Source organism: Salvelinus sp. IW2-2015, linkage group LG20 (assembly GCF_002910315.2).
Source record: "Salvelinus sp. IW2-2015 linkage group LG20, ASM291031v2, whole genome shotgun sequence".
NCBI lineage: Eukaryota > Metazoa > Chordata > Actinopteri > Salmoniformes > Salmonidae > Salvelinus > Salvelinus sp. IW2-2015.
Genome location: NC_036860.1, coordinates 29,105,255 through 29,122,230, shown reverse-complemented (window position 1 = coordinate 29,122,230; position 16,976 = coordinate 29,105,255). Strand labels below are relative to the sequence as shown.

General features: G+C 42.1%; 1 protein-coding gene across 2 annotated transcripts in view; it reads right to left on the bottom strand.

The window, feature by feature from the left end:
* Positions 1-16,976, bottom strand: part of LOC111981035 (transmembrane protein 132E) — a 381,967-nt gene that overhangs the window by 10,049 nt on the left and 354,942 nt on the right. For both annotated transcript variants that reach the window (XM_024012156.2, XM_024012155.2), the window contains exons 7-8: positions 14,760-15,039; positions 8,403-8,597 (exon numbers count right to left, since the gene is read on the bottom strand). In XM_024012156.2, coding sequence (XP_023867924.1) covers positions 8,403-8,597; positions 14,760-15,039 — 475 coding nt within the window. The remainder of the gene's footprint in view (positions 1-8,402; positions 8,598-14,759; positions 15,040-16,976) is intronic.

Genomic DNA, 16,976 nt, shown 5'->3' with positions numbered 1-16,976 from the left:
TTTTTATTGATGTTAGTTCGTATTTCTGTGGAAAATGTTGAGTCCTATTATTCGCGTTTTGGCGGGCGTTCTCGCTATAACGTAAGCGTGTTGTTTATGGTAAAGTTATTTTAAAAATCTAACACGGCGGTTGCATTAAGAACTAGTGTATCTTTCATTTTGCTGTCCAACATGATTTTTTAGTAAAGTTTATGATGAGTTCTTTGGTCAGATTAGGTGAGTGTCCAAAATAGGCTTTTCAGCGAAAGCACTACAATGATTATTTTAGGTCACCACAAAACACAATAACCACAGCATTTTTTTCCAGCTAAAGATAGCTTCACAAAAACCAGAATTAGAGATAAAATGTATCACTAACCTTTGATTATTTTCATCAGATGACACTATAGGACTTCATGTTACACAATACAATGCATGTTTTGTTTGATTAAGTTCATATTTATAAAAAAAAATCTGAGTTTACATTGAGGCGTTGATTCACTAGTTGCAAAACATCAAGTGACTTTGCATAGCCACATCGTTTTCAAACAGAATACTCATCATAAATATAGATGATAATACAAGTTATTACAGGAATTATAGATATACCTCTCCTTTAATGCAACCGCTGTGTTCAGATATTCAAAAAAACTTTACGGAAAAAGAAACGCATGCAATAATCTGAGACGGATGGCGTCAACATAAACAGAAAATACATGATAAATATTCCATTACCTTTGATGATCTACTCAGAAAGTACACCAGGAATCCCAGGTCCACAATAAATGTTTGTTTGTTAGAAAAAATCTGCACCAAACAGAGGATCCGCTTCGGGAAAGTCGTATTCCTGGTCGTAATGTTGGTAAGTTGACGTTGCTCTTATATCCAATAGTTTCTCCTGGCTGTGTGTAATAAAACTTAAGATTTCCTGGGGTAACAATGTAAGAAATAATACATAAAAAAACAAAATACTGCATAGTTTCCTAGGAACGCGAAGCGAGGCGGCCATCTCCGTCGGAAGTAGTTAAGTCTTCTTTGGATCAACATCTCAACCAAATATTATCCACGGTTGAAATGATTTAGTGTGCCCAGTGGGAAAGCACTAAGTAGATTTAAGGTTGACTGTCCTAGCAGGTGACTGTAATGTTCTAATTATATTCCATCACAATGAAAATGTATCCATCAGAAGGGTGCATTGTTACCCATTTGTTAAGTCTTCTTTGGCGAGCTCAGATTAACTTCGGTAAACATATCAACAGTATTCCCTTCGACCATAGAATTAGATATTAGATTTGAATATGATCTCTGTGACTTAAGACAGCTAAAGCGTTGCTGACTCATAGGAGAGGATGTGGGCATCGACTCTGTCCTTACAGGTAAAGTGTCACATATGCTCAATGACAATAGCTGCCCTGGCAATCAAGATCACAGTTCATGCTCAGGATGGTTGAACTTAACAAATGTTAATCAAATGCAGATGTAGCCTAATAAAAAGGGGTGGAGACCTTGTCCACTTCCCTCAGTTGTAAACTCAGCAAAAAAAGAAATGTCCTCTCACTGTCAACTGCGTTTATTTTCAGCAAACTTATTAACATGTGTAAATATTTGTATGAACATAACAAGATTCAACAACTGAGACAGACTGAACAAGTGCCACAGACATGTGACTAACAGAAATTGAATAATGTGTCCCTGAACAAAGGAGGGGGGGGTCCAAATCAAAAGTAACAGTCAGTATCTGGTATGGCCACCAGCTGCATTAAATACTGCAGTGCATCTCCTCCTCATGGACTGCACCAGATTTGCCAGTTCTTGCTGTGAGATGTTACCCCACTCTTCCACCAAGGCACCTGCAAGTTTCCGGACATTTCTGGGGGGAATGGCCCTAGCCCTCACCCTCCGATCCAACAGGTCCCAGAAGTGCTCAATGGGATTGAGATCCAGGTCTTCGCTGGCCATGGCAGAACACTGACATTCCTGTCTTGCAGGAATCATGCACAGAACGAGCAAGTAGGCTGTGGCATTGTCATGCTGGAAGGTCATGTCAGATGTAGCCTGCAGGAAAGGTGACCACATGAGGGAGGAGGAATGTCTTCCCTGTAACACACAGCGTTGATGATTGCCTGCAATGACAACAAGCTCAGTCCGATGATGCTGTGACACACCGCCCCAGACCATGACGGACCCTCCACCTCAAAATAGATCCTGCTCCTGAGTACAGGCCTCGGTTTAACGCTCAATCCTTTGACGATAAACGCGATCTGACCATCACCCCTAGTGAGACAAAACCGCGACTCGTCAGTGAAGAGCACTTTTTGCCAGTCCTGTCTGGTCCAGCGACGGTGGGTTTGTGCCCATAGTCAACGTTGTTGCCGGTATGTCTGGTGAAGCCTGCCTTACAACAGGCCTACAAGCCCTCAGTCCAGCCCTTCTCAGCCTATTACGGACAGTCTGAGCACTGATGGAGGGATTGTTCTTTCCTGGTGTAACTCGGGCAGTTGTTGTTGCCATCCTGCTACCTGCCCGCAGGTGTGATGTTCGGATGTACCGATCCTGTGCAGGTGTTGTTACACATGGTCTGCCACTGTTGAGGACGATCAGATCCGTACACCTGTCTCCCTGTAGCGCTGTCTTAGGGTCTCACAGTACAGACATTGCAATTTATTGCCCTGGCCACATCTGCAGTCTCTCATGCCTCATTGCAGGATGCCTAAGCATGTCACGCAGATGAGCAGGGACCTGGCATCTTTCTTTGGTTTTTCAGTCAGTAGAAAGGCCTCTTTAGTGTCCTAAGTTTTCATAACTGTGACCTTAATGCCTACCGTCTGTAAGCCGTTAGTGTCTTAACGACCGTTCTACTTTGCATGTTCATCAATTGTTATTGTTCATTGAACAAGCATGGGAAACAGTGTTTTAAACGCTTACAATGAAGATCTGTGAAGTTATTTGGATTTTTACAAATTATCTTTGAAAGACAGGGTCCTGAAAAAGGGGCGTTTCTTTTTTTGCTGAGTTTAGTTTATGGCTCATTCATTTATAGAGTAAAAGAGGGGRTGTTTAGCAGACGAAGTGGTGGAGGATTTTCCTGTGAAACAGAATCAAATGATGTGAAATAGCCTGAGAACCCCTCTGAGAGTTCCACTGGCAGATGGATTGACTGCCTTTTATGGCCCAGGCCCAGATAGCACTTTAGGACAATACATTACCCTAATTACATTTTAAGGTGCCAAGCAGCGAAAGGCGAGATAAATTGTCATTTAATGCCAGGGCCTGATGGTAGAGGTTTTTTGGCCAGAGCAAAGAGAGAGTTGGTAGAGAAACAATAGCCATTGTCCCCCAATTGCCTAGCCATTGAAACCTGGCTGTGTTCTCTCGTCATGGGGAATATGAACGAACACGGCCCAAGTGCGGAAAACACAGTTTGATCCAGCTTCTCAGGATAAGGTGGACTTGTGACCAATTATTTCTTTGTGAGGATTAGAGAAACCAAAGTCCCCAGTTGCCATCGTTGCCAGGCTCAAACACGACGGAAATAAGACCGCATTCCTCTGCCTCTTATTAAACAACATTTATTTTTGCTGGTATGATGTGACATTCCCTGGGAGTTTTTCGTAATAAATCCGATTTTTTCCCCCACCCTGCGCCCGTGTTTAGGGGGGTTGTTTGGGCGCAGCACAGCATTAAGGCAAATAGGTTAATGAGCAGTGCGAGTGTCAACAGTCCGTCTTGTGGATGTGTGCTGCTTCCCCACAGATGTTCCTTGTAACTTTTTCTAAATCAATTCCAGGATCATATTAGCGGACTGGATGCAGTGTTACAAACAGTAAGAATTAGAGAGAACGTTTCCCTATGGAAATCAATGTGATATGCAGGTAAGAAAGAGACTTCAACAGTAGTTGTTTTGCCAGCTATAGACGCTGTTAAGAGAGACAYCCATGCGTTAAATCAAGGTATCAAAACAACTTAGATTGAATTAAGTGTCAGTTAAGATGTCAGTCTCCGTAATCAACTGCTTTCGTCTTACGCTGTTGCCGCTTTCAAGGAGCGGAACACTAAACCAGACGCTTATAAGAAATCCTGCTACGACCTCCGATGAACATCAAAYAGGCAAAGCATCAACACAGGACTAAGATCAAATACTACTACGCCGGCTCTGATGTTCGTCGGATGTGGCAGAGCTAGYAAACTATCACAGTTTACAAAGGGAAACCCAGTCGCAAGCCTACCAGATGAGCTGAATGCCTTCTATGCTCGCTTTGAGGCAAGCAACACTGACACCAACACAGTTGGGATGGCACGACAATACCTCTTCCCCCTCAGATCTTAAAAAGTTATACAGCTGCACCATTGAGAGCATTATGACTGGCTGCATCACGGCTTGGTATGGCAACGTCTTGCCATCCGACCGCAAGGCACTATAGAGGGTAGTGCGTACGGCCCAGTACATCACTGGGGCTGAGCTCACTGCTATTCAGGATCTCTGTACCAGGCGGTGTCAGAGGAAGGCCCTAAAAACTTGTCATAGACTGTTCTGTTTGCAAACAGGCGRCAAACGGAAGAAGAGAGTCTGGAAATTACAGGACCCTTAACAGCTTCGACCCCCAAGCCATAAGATTGCTAAATAGTTAACCAAATAGCTACCCGGACTATCTGCATTGACCGCCCTTTGAACGAACTATTTTGACTCACCACATACGCTGCTGCTACTGCTTATTATCTATCCTGTTGCCTAGTTACTTCACCCCTACCTTTATGTACATATAGTGCCTTCAGAAAATATTCAGACCCCTTGACCTTTTACACACTGTTACGTTACAGSCTTAACCTACATTAAACAAATATATATGATCAGCAATCTACACACAATACAAGGCAAAACCAGGTTTTTAGAAATGTTTGCAAATGTATTAAAAATAAAAAACAGAAATACCTTAATTAGATAAGTATTAAGACCCTTTGCTTTGAGACTCGAAATTGAGCTGCGGTGCAAACTGTTTCCATTGATAATCCTTGAGATGTTTCTACAACTTGATTGGAGTCCACCTGTGGTAAAATTGAAATGATTGGACATGATTTGGAAATGCACACACGTCTATACAAGGTCTCACAGTTGGCAGTGCATGCCAGAGCCATGAGTTCGAACCAAGCCATGTGTTCGAAGGAATTGTCTGTAGAGCACAGATCTGGGGAAGAATACCTAAAAATGTCTGCAGCATTGAAGGTCCCCAAGAACACAGTGGCCTCCATCATTCTTAAATGGAAGAAGTTTGGTACCACCATCACTCTTCCTAGAGCTGGCCGCCCGGCCAAACTGAACAATCGGGGGAGCAGGGCCTTTGTCAGGGAGGTGAACAAGAACCCAATGGTCAATCTGACAGAGCTCTAGAGTTCCTCTGTGGAGATGGGAGAACATTCCAGAAGGACAACCATCTCTGTAGCACTCCACCAATAAGGCCTTTATGGTAGAGTGGCCACACGGAAGCCACTCCTCAGTAAAAGGCACAGCCCGCTTGGAGTTWGCCAAAAGGCACCTAAAATCTCTCAGACCATGAGAAACAAGATTCTCTGGTCTGATGAAACCAACATTAAACTCTTTGGYCTGAATGCCAGGTGTCACGGCTGGAGGAAACCTGGTACCATCCCTACGGTAAAGCATGGTGGTGGCAGCATCATGATGTGGGGATGTTTTTCAGCGGCAGGGACTGGTAGAATAGTCAGGATCGAGGCAAAGATGAACGGAACATAGTACAGAGAGATTATGGATGAAAACCTGCTCCAGAGTGATCAGGACCTCAGACTGGGGCGAAGGTTCACCTTCCAACAGGACAACGACCCTAAGCGCACAGCCAAGATAACGCAGGAGTAGCTTCGGGGCGAGTCTCTGAATSTCCTTGAGTGGCCCAGCCAGAGCCCGGACTTGAACCCAATCGAACATCTCAGGAAATACCTGAAAATAGCTGTGCAGCAACGCTCCGCATCCAACCTTATAGAGCTTGAGATGATCTGCATAGAAGAATGGGAGAAAATCCCAAATCAAAATATAATATTGTAGATTCTTCAAAGTAGCCACCCTTTGCCTTGACAGCTTTGCACACTCGTGGCATTCTCTCAATCAGCTTCATGAGGTAGTCACCTGGAATGCATTTAAATGAACAGGTGTGCCTTGTTAAAAGTTAATTTGTGGAATTTCTTTGCTTCTTAATGCGTTTGAGCCAATCAGTTGTGTTGTGACAAGGTAGGGGTGGTATACAGAAGATAGCCCAATTTGGTAAAATACCAAGCCCATATTATGGCAAGATCAGGTCAAATAAGCAAAGACAAACAACAGTCCATCATTATTTTAAGACAATTCGATCAGTCAATACGGAACATTTCAAGAACTTTGAAAGTTTCTTCAAGTGCAGTAGCAAAAACCATCAAGCGCTATAATGAAACTGGCTCTCATGAGGACCGCCACAGGAAAGGAAGACACAGAGTTACCTCTGCTGCAGAGGATAAGTTCACTAGAGTTACCAGCCCAAATGAATGATTCACAGAGTTCAAGTAACAGACACATCTCAACATCAACTGTTAGGAGGAGTCATGGTCGAATTGCTGCAAAGAAACCACTACTAAAGGACACCAATAAGAAGAAGAGACTTGGCTTGGGCCAAGAAACACGAGCAACGGACATTAGACCGGTGGAAATCTGTCCTTTTGGTCTGATGAGTCCAAATTTGAGATTTTTGGTTCCAACCGCTGTGTCTTCGTGAGACACAGAGTAGGTGAACRGATGATCTCCGCATGTGGTTACCACCGTGAAGCATGGAGGAGGAGGTTTGATGGTGTGKTGGTGMTTTGCTGGTGACACTGTCTGTGATTTATCTAGAATTCAAGGTACACTTAACCAGCAACGCTACCACAGCCTTCTGCAGCTCCAAGCTGTGTACGGGCTATTTGACCAAGAAGGAGAGTGATAGAGTGCTGCATCAGATGACCTGGCCTCCACAATCACCTGACCTCAACCCAATTGAGATGGTTCGGGATGAGTTTGACTGCAGAGTGAAGGAAAAGCAGCCAACAAGTGCTCAGCATATGTGGGAACTCCTTCAAGACTGTTGGAAAAGCATTCCAGGTGAGGCTGGTTGAGAGAATGCCAAGAGTGTCTAAAGCTGTCATCAAGGCAAAGAGTGGCTACTTTGAAGAATCTCAAATATAAAATATATTTTGATTTGTTAAACACTTTTTTGGTTACTACATGATTCTATGTGTTATTTCATAGTTTTGATGTCTTCACTAATATTCTACAATGTAGAAAATAGTAAAAATAAAGAAAAACCCTTTAATGAGTAGGTGTGTCCAAACTTTTGACTGGTACTGTACCTCAATTACCTTGTACCCCTGCACATYGACTAGGTACTGGTAACCCGTGTATATAGCCAAGTTATCGTTACTCATTGTGTATGTATTCCTCGTGTTATTATCTTGCTATTATATTTCTATTTTTCTCTCTGGATTGTTGGGAAGTGCCCTTAAGWCAGCATTTCACTGTTAGTCTACACTTGTTGTTTACGAAGYGTGTGACAAATAACATTTGATTTGATATCTGTATGTAAAGGCTAGCATATACATTTCCTTCGCTTTAAATAGGCAAATTACATTATGTACTGTACTCAGTACTGTATGTTTAGTTTAATAAACTGAACATCCTTTAGTTRTTTTCCTTGAACTTATCTATACAATGGTCTTCATCAGGACGTACAACGGCATGAGGCGAAAGTCAAGGCTATAACTGTGGTTGACAAACTTACTATCCCGACACACATGTATGATTTGCATATATGATATGTATGATAGTCGTTCACGAAGGAACATTCATAAAGACCCGCTGTACAACCCACTCCAAATAATGGTGGTGCTCAAGCTGAAGTACTTTGAGAAAATGAATATGAATGAAAAGAAWGTCCTCTTGACACCAATTAGTTAAAATATGGTTTAAAAGGCTTTCAATGTAAAGAGGTACTATATATAGAGAGAAATTGCTACTGTACAGTGTTATGTTCGCTGGAGTGACCTTCCTCCAAAGTTGTGTGAAGCCTTCTGTAATTTCAGGCAGCTAATTTGACAATGTTTATCATTTTGACCTGACAATGTCTTCTGTCATTGAGTATCTTTGAAGGCCAAAACAAAGTGGGTCTKTACATTGARGAAGAGCTTTTGGTTCTATGAGTCAGGCAGTTGCTCTGGTGTTCTATTAACACCATCAAAAGACGTGAAGCTGAATATGTACCTTGGTGAAAATAAACTCACCTATACTCACCTGAGTACCAAACAATATGATGACAGGTGGCTTATGTATATGAACATATACTTACTGACATCCACACATAAACTTAATGACATCCACACGTATCATCTTATCTATTAGTATATTAGTATAGTACCTGCTTTGGTGCAGTAAGTGTCTGCAGGCCAGTTGCCTTGGCAACCATAGTGTGACTGTTGCCAGGGCTGGGCTGTATTGACAGAKCAAGTCCAGAGATAGCATGGACGCGAAGTTCCAAGATGGAGACTTTCTCGTCGGTGACGGAAAACAGCGTCTCTCCCAACATGGCCTCCACGGCGAGTGGAGACTCCACCTGCAAACAACAAGAGACCATTTGACTGTCACACCAATCATTTTGTGTCATGACAGATGGAAACACAGGCAAGTGGGATGGCATGCATGCATGCGTCTGTCTGTGCGTCTGTCTTTCTGTCCGTCTTGTGTGTGTGTGTGATATATAAGTCACTTGAGCCAAAACATACATACAGGAGACCGGATGATGACCATGCTGCCATTAACAGGCTCCCAGAGCTCGAAAATAATCCACACTTGACTTCTCTCCAATGGGTGGTTAGCAAAAAACTTTTGAAACCATCGGATGGCCTCAGGGCACAAAATACAACATAAAAACCCCCACCCATCTCAAGCTAATCCTGGAACCTTGACAGGTCTGCCTCTATTTGGGGAAAACTGGCGATTGGCTTTTCTCATTATCCAAATAGYGTATTCACCTTTTATTTATTAAACTATGGGACTCCCAATCACGGCCGGCTGTGATACAGCCTAGATTCAAACCAGGGTGTCTGTAGTGACGCCTCTAGCACTGAGATGCAGTGCTTTAGACCGCTGCGCCACTCCGGAGCCAAATGAATAGATGACTTCTAAAGTTTCACGAAAGGAGGGGAATTCAGTTGAATGATGATGCACTCTCAGCAATACAGTTTATTTTCTTGTGTTATGTGCCTGTGTTTTCTCACTCTCATTTGAGTAGCCGACGCGGYAGCAGAAAATTATCAGGGTGAATAACTGAGCTCTGTTTTTGTTTGGCCAAAATGAATGTGGATAACTGATTCATAATGAAATGTGTAATTACAAACAGAAACAAATTGAATAAGGTAGACATAATCCTAGGCAGACAATTGGACCAATGCTATGGTTTCTGATGGCTAAGTGTTTCAGCAAAACATTAATTTACATTTTGTTTTAAATAAAGTACATTTTAAGGCCAGCCTTTTAAAAGTGTGGACTGTACGCATTGTATCTAGGTCAAAGCTAATGCAACACAAAATGTGACTCATACCACACATACAGTAGGTACATGCAGTACATAGGTCATAGGTTAGGATGCACTTCTCCTGTACTAACAACCATTATCAAGTGTTCCCTCACTCCGTCACAAGTGTGGAGCTGATAGAAATGGGTGTTATAAGTGCACCATAACAATGTCTTTGTCCCAAATGGCACCCTATTCCCTATAAAGTGCATTGTTTTTTGTTTTATGGGCCCTAGTCAAAAGGATTGCACTAAATATGGAATAGGGTACCATTTGGGACACAAACCATGGCTCCTGTGTCCTCTAGGCCACAGAAAGCTTTTATCTTCGACAAGGAGAACGATAAAACATGTATACAGTGCCTTCAGAAAGTATTCACACCCATTGACTTTCSCCACATTTTGTTTTGTTACAGCCTGAATTGTAAATGGATTAAATTGAGATTGTGTCACCGGCCTACACACAATACCCCWTAATGTCAAAKTGTAATTATGTTTTAGCAATTTTTACAAATTAATTAATAATGAATAACTGAAATGTCTTGAGTCAATAAGTATTCAACCTCTTTGTTATGTGCTGAACAAGTCACATAATTAGTTGCATGGRCTCAATCTGTGTGCAATAATAGTGTTAACAAGATTTTTGAATGACTGCCTTATCTCTGTACCCCACACATACAAGGTCCCTCAGTCAAGCAGTGAATTTCAAACACAGATTMAACCACAAAGACCAGGGAGGTTTTCCAATGCATCGCAAAGAAGRGCACCTATTGGTAGATGGGTACAAATAAAAAAAGCAGACATTGGATATCCCTTTGATCATGGTGAAGTTAATGATGACACTTTGGATGGTGTATCAATACACCCAGTCACTACAAAGATACAGGCRTCCTTCTTAACTCAGTTGCCGGAGAGGAAGGAAAGTGCTCAGGGATTTAACCATGAGGCCAATGGTGACTTTAAAACAGTTACAGAGTTTAATAGCTGTGATAGGACACAACTGAGAACTTCAACAACATTGAAGTTACTTAACCATATTAACCTATATGACAGAGTGAAAAGAAGGAAGCCTGAACAGCATAAAAAAAATCTAAAACATGTATCCTGTTTGCAATAAGGTMCTAAAGTAACACCACAAAWAATGTGGCAAATAAATWAATTAAATGTCCTGAATACAAAGCTTGGGGCAAATCCAACACAACATATCACTGAGTAGCATTAGGATTAGGTCGTTTTTAAGGACAAAAATAAATGGAACAGAGATAAGCACAGACAAAATCCTAGAGGAAAACCTGGTTCAGTCTGCTTTYCAACAGACACTGAGAGACAAATTCACCTTCCAGCAGGACAATAACCTAAAACACAAGACCAAATATATAYTGGAGTTGAAGGTTCCTGAGTGGCATAGTTACAGTTTCTTAAATCGGCTTGAAAACCTATGATCAAGACTTGAAAATGGCTGTCTAGCAATAATCAACAACCAACTTGACAGAGCTTTTTAAATATTGTACAATCCAGGTTTTCAAAGCACTTAGAGACTTACCCAGAAATACTCACAGCTATAATTGCTGTCAAAGGTGATTCTAACATGTATTGACTCAAGGCTGTAAATACTTATGTAAATKAGATATTTCTGTATTTCATTTTCAATACATTTGCAAAAATGTTGAGTATTGTGTGTTCATTTTGAATTCAGGCTGTAACACAACAAAATGTGGAATAAGTCAAGGGGTATGAACACTTTCTGAAGGCACTGTATACAGAATRCACTACATGTTCAAARGTATGTGGACACCTGCTCGTCAAACATCTTATTCCAAAATCATGGGCATTAAATATGGAGTTGGTCCCCTCTTTGTTGCTATAACAGCCTCCACTCTTTTGTGAAGGGTTTCMACTAGGGCCCCCAAGTGGCGCAGCGGTCTAAGGCACTGCATCTCAGTGCTTGAGGGGTCACTACAGACATCCTGGTTCGAATCCAGGCTGTATCACAACCGGCCGTGATTGGGAGACCCATAGGGCGGCACACAATTGGCCCAGCGTCGTCCGTGTTTGGCCGGTGTAGGACGTCATTTTAAATAATAATTTGTTCTGACTTGCCTCGTTAAATAAAGGTTAAATAAAAAATATATATAATTATGTTGGAACATTGCTGTGGGGACTTGCTTCCATTCAGCCACAAGAGCATTAGTGAGGTCGGCACTGATGTTGGGCGATTAGGACTGACTCGCATTCGGCGTCCCAAAGGTGTTCAATGGGGTTGAGGTCAGGGCTCTGTGCAAGGCAGTCAAGTTCTTCCACATCGCTCTCGACAAACTATTTCTGTATGGACCTCGTTTTGTGCACAGGATCATTGTCATGCTGAAACAGGAAAAGGTCTTCCCCAAACTGTTGTAACAAAGTTGGAAGCACAGAATAGTCTAGAATGTCATTGTATGATGTAGCATTAAGATTTTCCTTCAACTGAACTAAGGGGCCGAGACTGAAACATGAAAAACAGCACCAGACCATTATTCCTCCTCCACCAAACTTTACAGTTGGCACTATGCATTGGGGCAGGTAGCGTTCTCCTGGCATCCGCCAAACCCGGATTTGTCCGTTGGACTGCCAGTTCGTGAAGCGTGATTCATCACTCCAGAGAACAGATTTCCAGTGCTCCAGAGTCCAATGGCGGYGAGCATTACACCACTTGAGCCGACACTTGGCATTGCACATGGTTTTCTTAGGCTTGTGTGCGGCTGCACGGCCATGGAAACCCATTTCATGAAGCTCCCGACGAACAGTTACTGTGCTGATGTTGCTTCCAGAGGCAGTTTGGAACTCGGGAGTGAGTGTTCCAACCGAGGATAGACAATTTTTACGCGCTACGCACTTCAGTACTCGGCGGTCCTGTTCTGTGAACTTGTGTGGCCTACCACGTCGCGGCTGAGCCGTTGTTGCTCCTCGACGTTTCCACTTCCCAATAACAGCACTTACAGTTGACCGGGGCAGCTCTAGCAGGGCAGAAATTTGACGAACTGACTCGTTGGAAAGGTGGCATCCTATGATGGTGTCCTGTTGAAAGTCACTTAGCTTTTCAGTAAGGCCATTCTACTGGCAATGTTTGTTTATGGAGATTGCATGGCGGTGTGCTCAATTTTATACCCTTCAGCAACGGGTGTTGCTGAAATAGCCAATACACTCATTTGCTGGGGTGTCCACATACTTTTGTATATATAGTGTATATAGACTAATTGAGTGATTAAGTAATGTCTCTCACAACTGTGTAAACAATACAAAATCTGACTCTTACACCCTTTGTAGTGCTGTACTTTTAGCAAAAAAAATAATTAGCTTTCCAAAAAGAGAGAAGGAAGAACAGTGGGGGAGGCCAAAGCATACATTTCACAAAAGTGCTGTTCCGCCCTTTAATTAAGGGGTTCACAGCAAACTGGTGAAACCTATTGTTATTCTTAGATATCAAATTACTCAAGCATAGATTGGTAACTTTTTTCTAATTTGCCACACAGACACTAGGGGACATTAGGTGGTGCTGTTATAAGCAGTCTCACTTAAACCCTCATATCTGACACCCCATTTGACCTAAAGACGTGGAACTTTGTATGTAGGTGTCTTTCCTCATATGTCCAAATAACACTAGATTTGGTATGCAGGCCCATGGTACATCTCTTAGTTGGTTAAGAGATGGCTGATGGCTTTTATGTAACTATTTAAATCCTTTGTAAATCCACTTCACAATGGCCTATCAACTTGAAACGTTTTAGGGTCATCAAAGACATTACCATGATTAACCATGTTAAGTTTGGCATTGACATCTTCAAAAAAKAAGGAAACTATTCTGCACTACAAAGGCAAAACGTAGAACCTACGTATTTTGTCTTCTTCCGGGAAAATCTGACTTAAAAGTTAATGGATTCTATTCAAATGTAACATGTTTCAAGTTAAACTGTAGTTTGTTTGTATCCTGTGTAGTGAATGATTAGTTTAGGCCATGAAACTGTGTGTATGCTAATTTAGAAACCATGACCTAATCAGAGAAGAGGAAATTGCCTAGGATTAGAGAGCAGGGTCAGGCCCAGAACAGAAGATGGACGAAGTGGGATCTGGCTAAACAAAGAGAGGACCATTGACATTCCACAGGGGAGCCAGAGGGAAACTCATTGGGGTCATAAAATGTATAGCTGGTGAGGTGACAACTACAAGGAGAGAGTATGAAATGGGTTGTGAACTTTCTAAATGGATGCACTCAGCTGACTGTATCCTTGGTATTAAACACTTGAAACTTCTCTTGAGCTTTTGGTCTCGATTCCTTCTTGCAAAGAGGTTGCAATAGCATTTTCTTTTTAACAAAGTATTTTTCTGTCTAGACAGACAGCAATTTATGATTCTCCATGATATATTCTGATCAACTGGCTTGATCTTGTGTCAGGAAAATAAATACCACATTAATCAGATAATATACCTGGCCATTACAACAGATCAAATATTTTCAACCAAATTCGTAGTTACTTTGTTTTGCCTTTGTAGGGCAGTATTAACAATTCACGTTTGTTCTAGGMTACTCTTAATTTTCTAGGACAGACAGGTCCAGCAGTCCTTGTGCACCATAAAATATGCTATAAGCTTAAGATCTTTTGATTTCTCCCAGCCTTCTAAGCCATTGATCACTCAGGTTGCTAAAGCTGGTAACTGCACAGTGGGAGACTAGGCGGATGACCATATAGAGTACATGCCTATGCAAATGAAGCCATGTTTAAAGGAAGGACGACCACAGACAGATCTCCTTCATCATTTAATCCTCGTAGAGCATTCCATTACAAATACGAAATGGGTGTAAGAAATGAGGAAGAGTTATACTTTTCTCGCTTTCACATGTCCAGTTTGTCTAGGTCAGTGTGCATGAAGSAGAAAATGTCTTGTCTCGCACTCTCTAAGTGCTTCTGCATATTACTTCTGCACTTCGGTCAAGTGTGATCCAAACACTCTACCTCAGTGTCAMGTTACTATTAGCCTCTAGGGCTCTAGCCTATAATGCTTTTGAGTGCAAGAACATAAATTAAGGAAAAGAGACAATTGAAAAAAGCTATTTAATTTCTCAGACTTTGGAGACCTAGCCAATGTTCTATACCTTCAGCACAGTGAATACAATTGAAAGAAGCTACTTCACTTTTCATACTTTGGAGAACTAGCCAAGGTTCAATACCTTCAGTACAGTGGACCCCAGCTCCAGGCCCACCAGCACAGTGCGGTCCACCAGCTCAGCTATCCTGGGGTCGACCACTTTCAGCGAGTCCTGCACCAGGTCGGTCACATCCACCTGCCAGTCGGGCCCYAGCATGGTGATGACCTGGTCGGTGCCCTCGGTGGAGGTGGTGTGGAACTGGGTCAGCACCTTGACCAGGGTGCGCTGGTACTGCAGGGTGCAGCCCCGACTCACCCGCCGGTCGTCCTCGTCGTCATCCACGTCACTGTCTCTGGCGCTCCTGATTGAGAGAGGGRGGTGACACATGGTCAATGATGTTAGTATCAATACCGTAACCCTGGTCAATATCGTTTCCGGTATCAATTCCATTACCAGTGTCAATACCATTACCYATGTCAAAACCGTATCCAGTGTCAAAGTTTACAACAACAAAGTTGAACCACGTAAAAATGTATTTGCTTTACTATTTACTAAACAGTTTCAGCAGTTTATCATAACCTTTAATGATGCATGTTTACTTAATATGTTTGTGGAAGATGCTGTAGTGTAGTTAAATCSTGCGTCCTGTTTCGGGAGATTATGTTATTAATTGCTTCTTATCATTATATAATTAACATCATAGCACTTGATGTGATGAGAGGCCCAACACTAATTMATATGGAGGACATTTGTTACAGTGTCTGTTCCAATGTGCCCTTCGTGAGGGAAAAATCCTACAACCTGGCACAAAACTCMAAAAACGACCAATCAAGGAAGATTTGGAYGTGTGYCTTCCATTCTTTCCTCAGCAGTCTGACATGCTGYCGGCATTCCCTAAATGCTAAAAAGCTCTCCTCTGTTTCCAAGGGTAATTAATCTTTGCTTTGACTTATCCTTTCAGATAACTTGAGAAGCAGAAGCAGGAGCAGCAGCGAGCATTCAGTGACTGACAAAGCATTTACCATCCATTGATTCCCGGAGCCCGCCTGAATATCAAGCAGTCCCGTGTTTCCTAAAAGGTCTGACAATACTCGAACATGTATCACGTCCCCTGGCAGGCTAACGCTAGACATTTTAAGGCTAAAATGTGCTGTTCGCCTGTGTTCCTCATCTTGTACAACAAAGCCGCAATGGCAGTGGAGAGACAGACGAGAGTGTAGACGAGCGTTCAGTTAAGACTAGGTAAACACGAGAGAAAGCATGACTCTCTTCATTGAGTATCATGACTCTCGCTCAGGTCAGAGAGAGTTTACCACGTTGAGGCTGTACCTGGAAATATGTAGTTTTTTTTTCTTCAGAAGATTGATACACACGAATGAGCTCAAGTTTTGATGCACGTCGCCCGGCCTACACGATGACACTTTTTTCCTCTTTTAGAACCCATTACTGGATAACAAAGACAGTCAGCAATGCAGCGAACACACTGCGGTCCAAGAGACCTGGCCATTGATAACGATTAGGTATTAAACAGCATGGTGTAGGAGACGAGAGAGAGAGAGAAGAGAGAGAGAGAGAGAGAGAGAAGAGAGAGAGAGGAGAAGAGAGGAGAGAGAGAGAGAGAGAGGAGAGAGGAGAGAGAGAGAAGAGAGAAAAGAGAAGAGATGAGAGAGAAGAGAGATAGAGAGAGAGAGGAGAGAGAGAGAGAGAGAGAGAGAGAGAGAGAGAGAGGAGAGAAGAGAGAGAGAGAGGAGGAAGAAGTAGGAGTTATGGAAAGAAGAGAGAGATGAGATAGAATAAAAGACCATTCAATTATTACAAAATTAATATTGTAAAACAACTGCAAAAAAATGATATGTAATACACAGTGAAGTTTTTTTTGTCCATGTTCTGACGACATCGCAAACATCTAGGTAAGAGCTTAATGTTTTGCCAAAATGACATTTGGTGATACAATTCTCTCCCCATTCAAAAATAACCATAAAAAGCCTTCTGCAGTTATGTTTTTTTCCTATTCCCTACAAAATATGAATACATTGCAGTTAATGTAGTTCATTGTGGTTCATGGTTTAGAAAATGTGGAACCCTAGCGGCCTATTTCCCGGACACTGATTAAGACTAGGATTAAGAWCCATTCTCGATCGAAAATCTCTATTGAAATAGGTTTTTCAGCTAGATTTAATCAGTGTCTAGGAAACCGTCCCTAAAAACATGCAGTGAATTTACTGTCAGTCGGATGTAAAATTGGCTTAAAGTCCTGGCAAGTCTCAGGCAAACTTCATAGTTTAGTTCAATTATTTA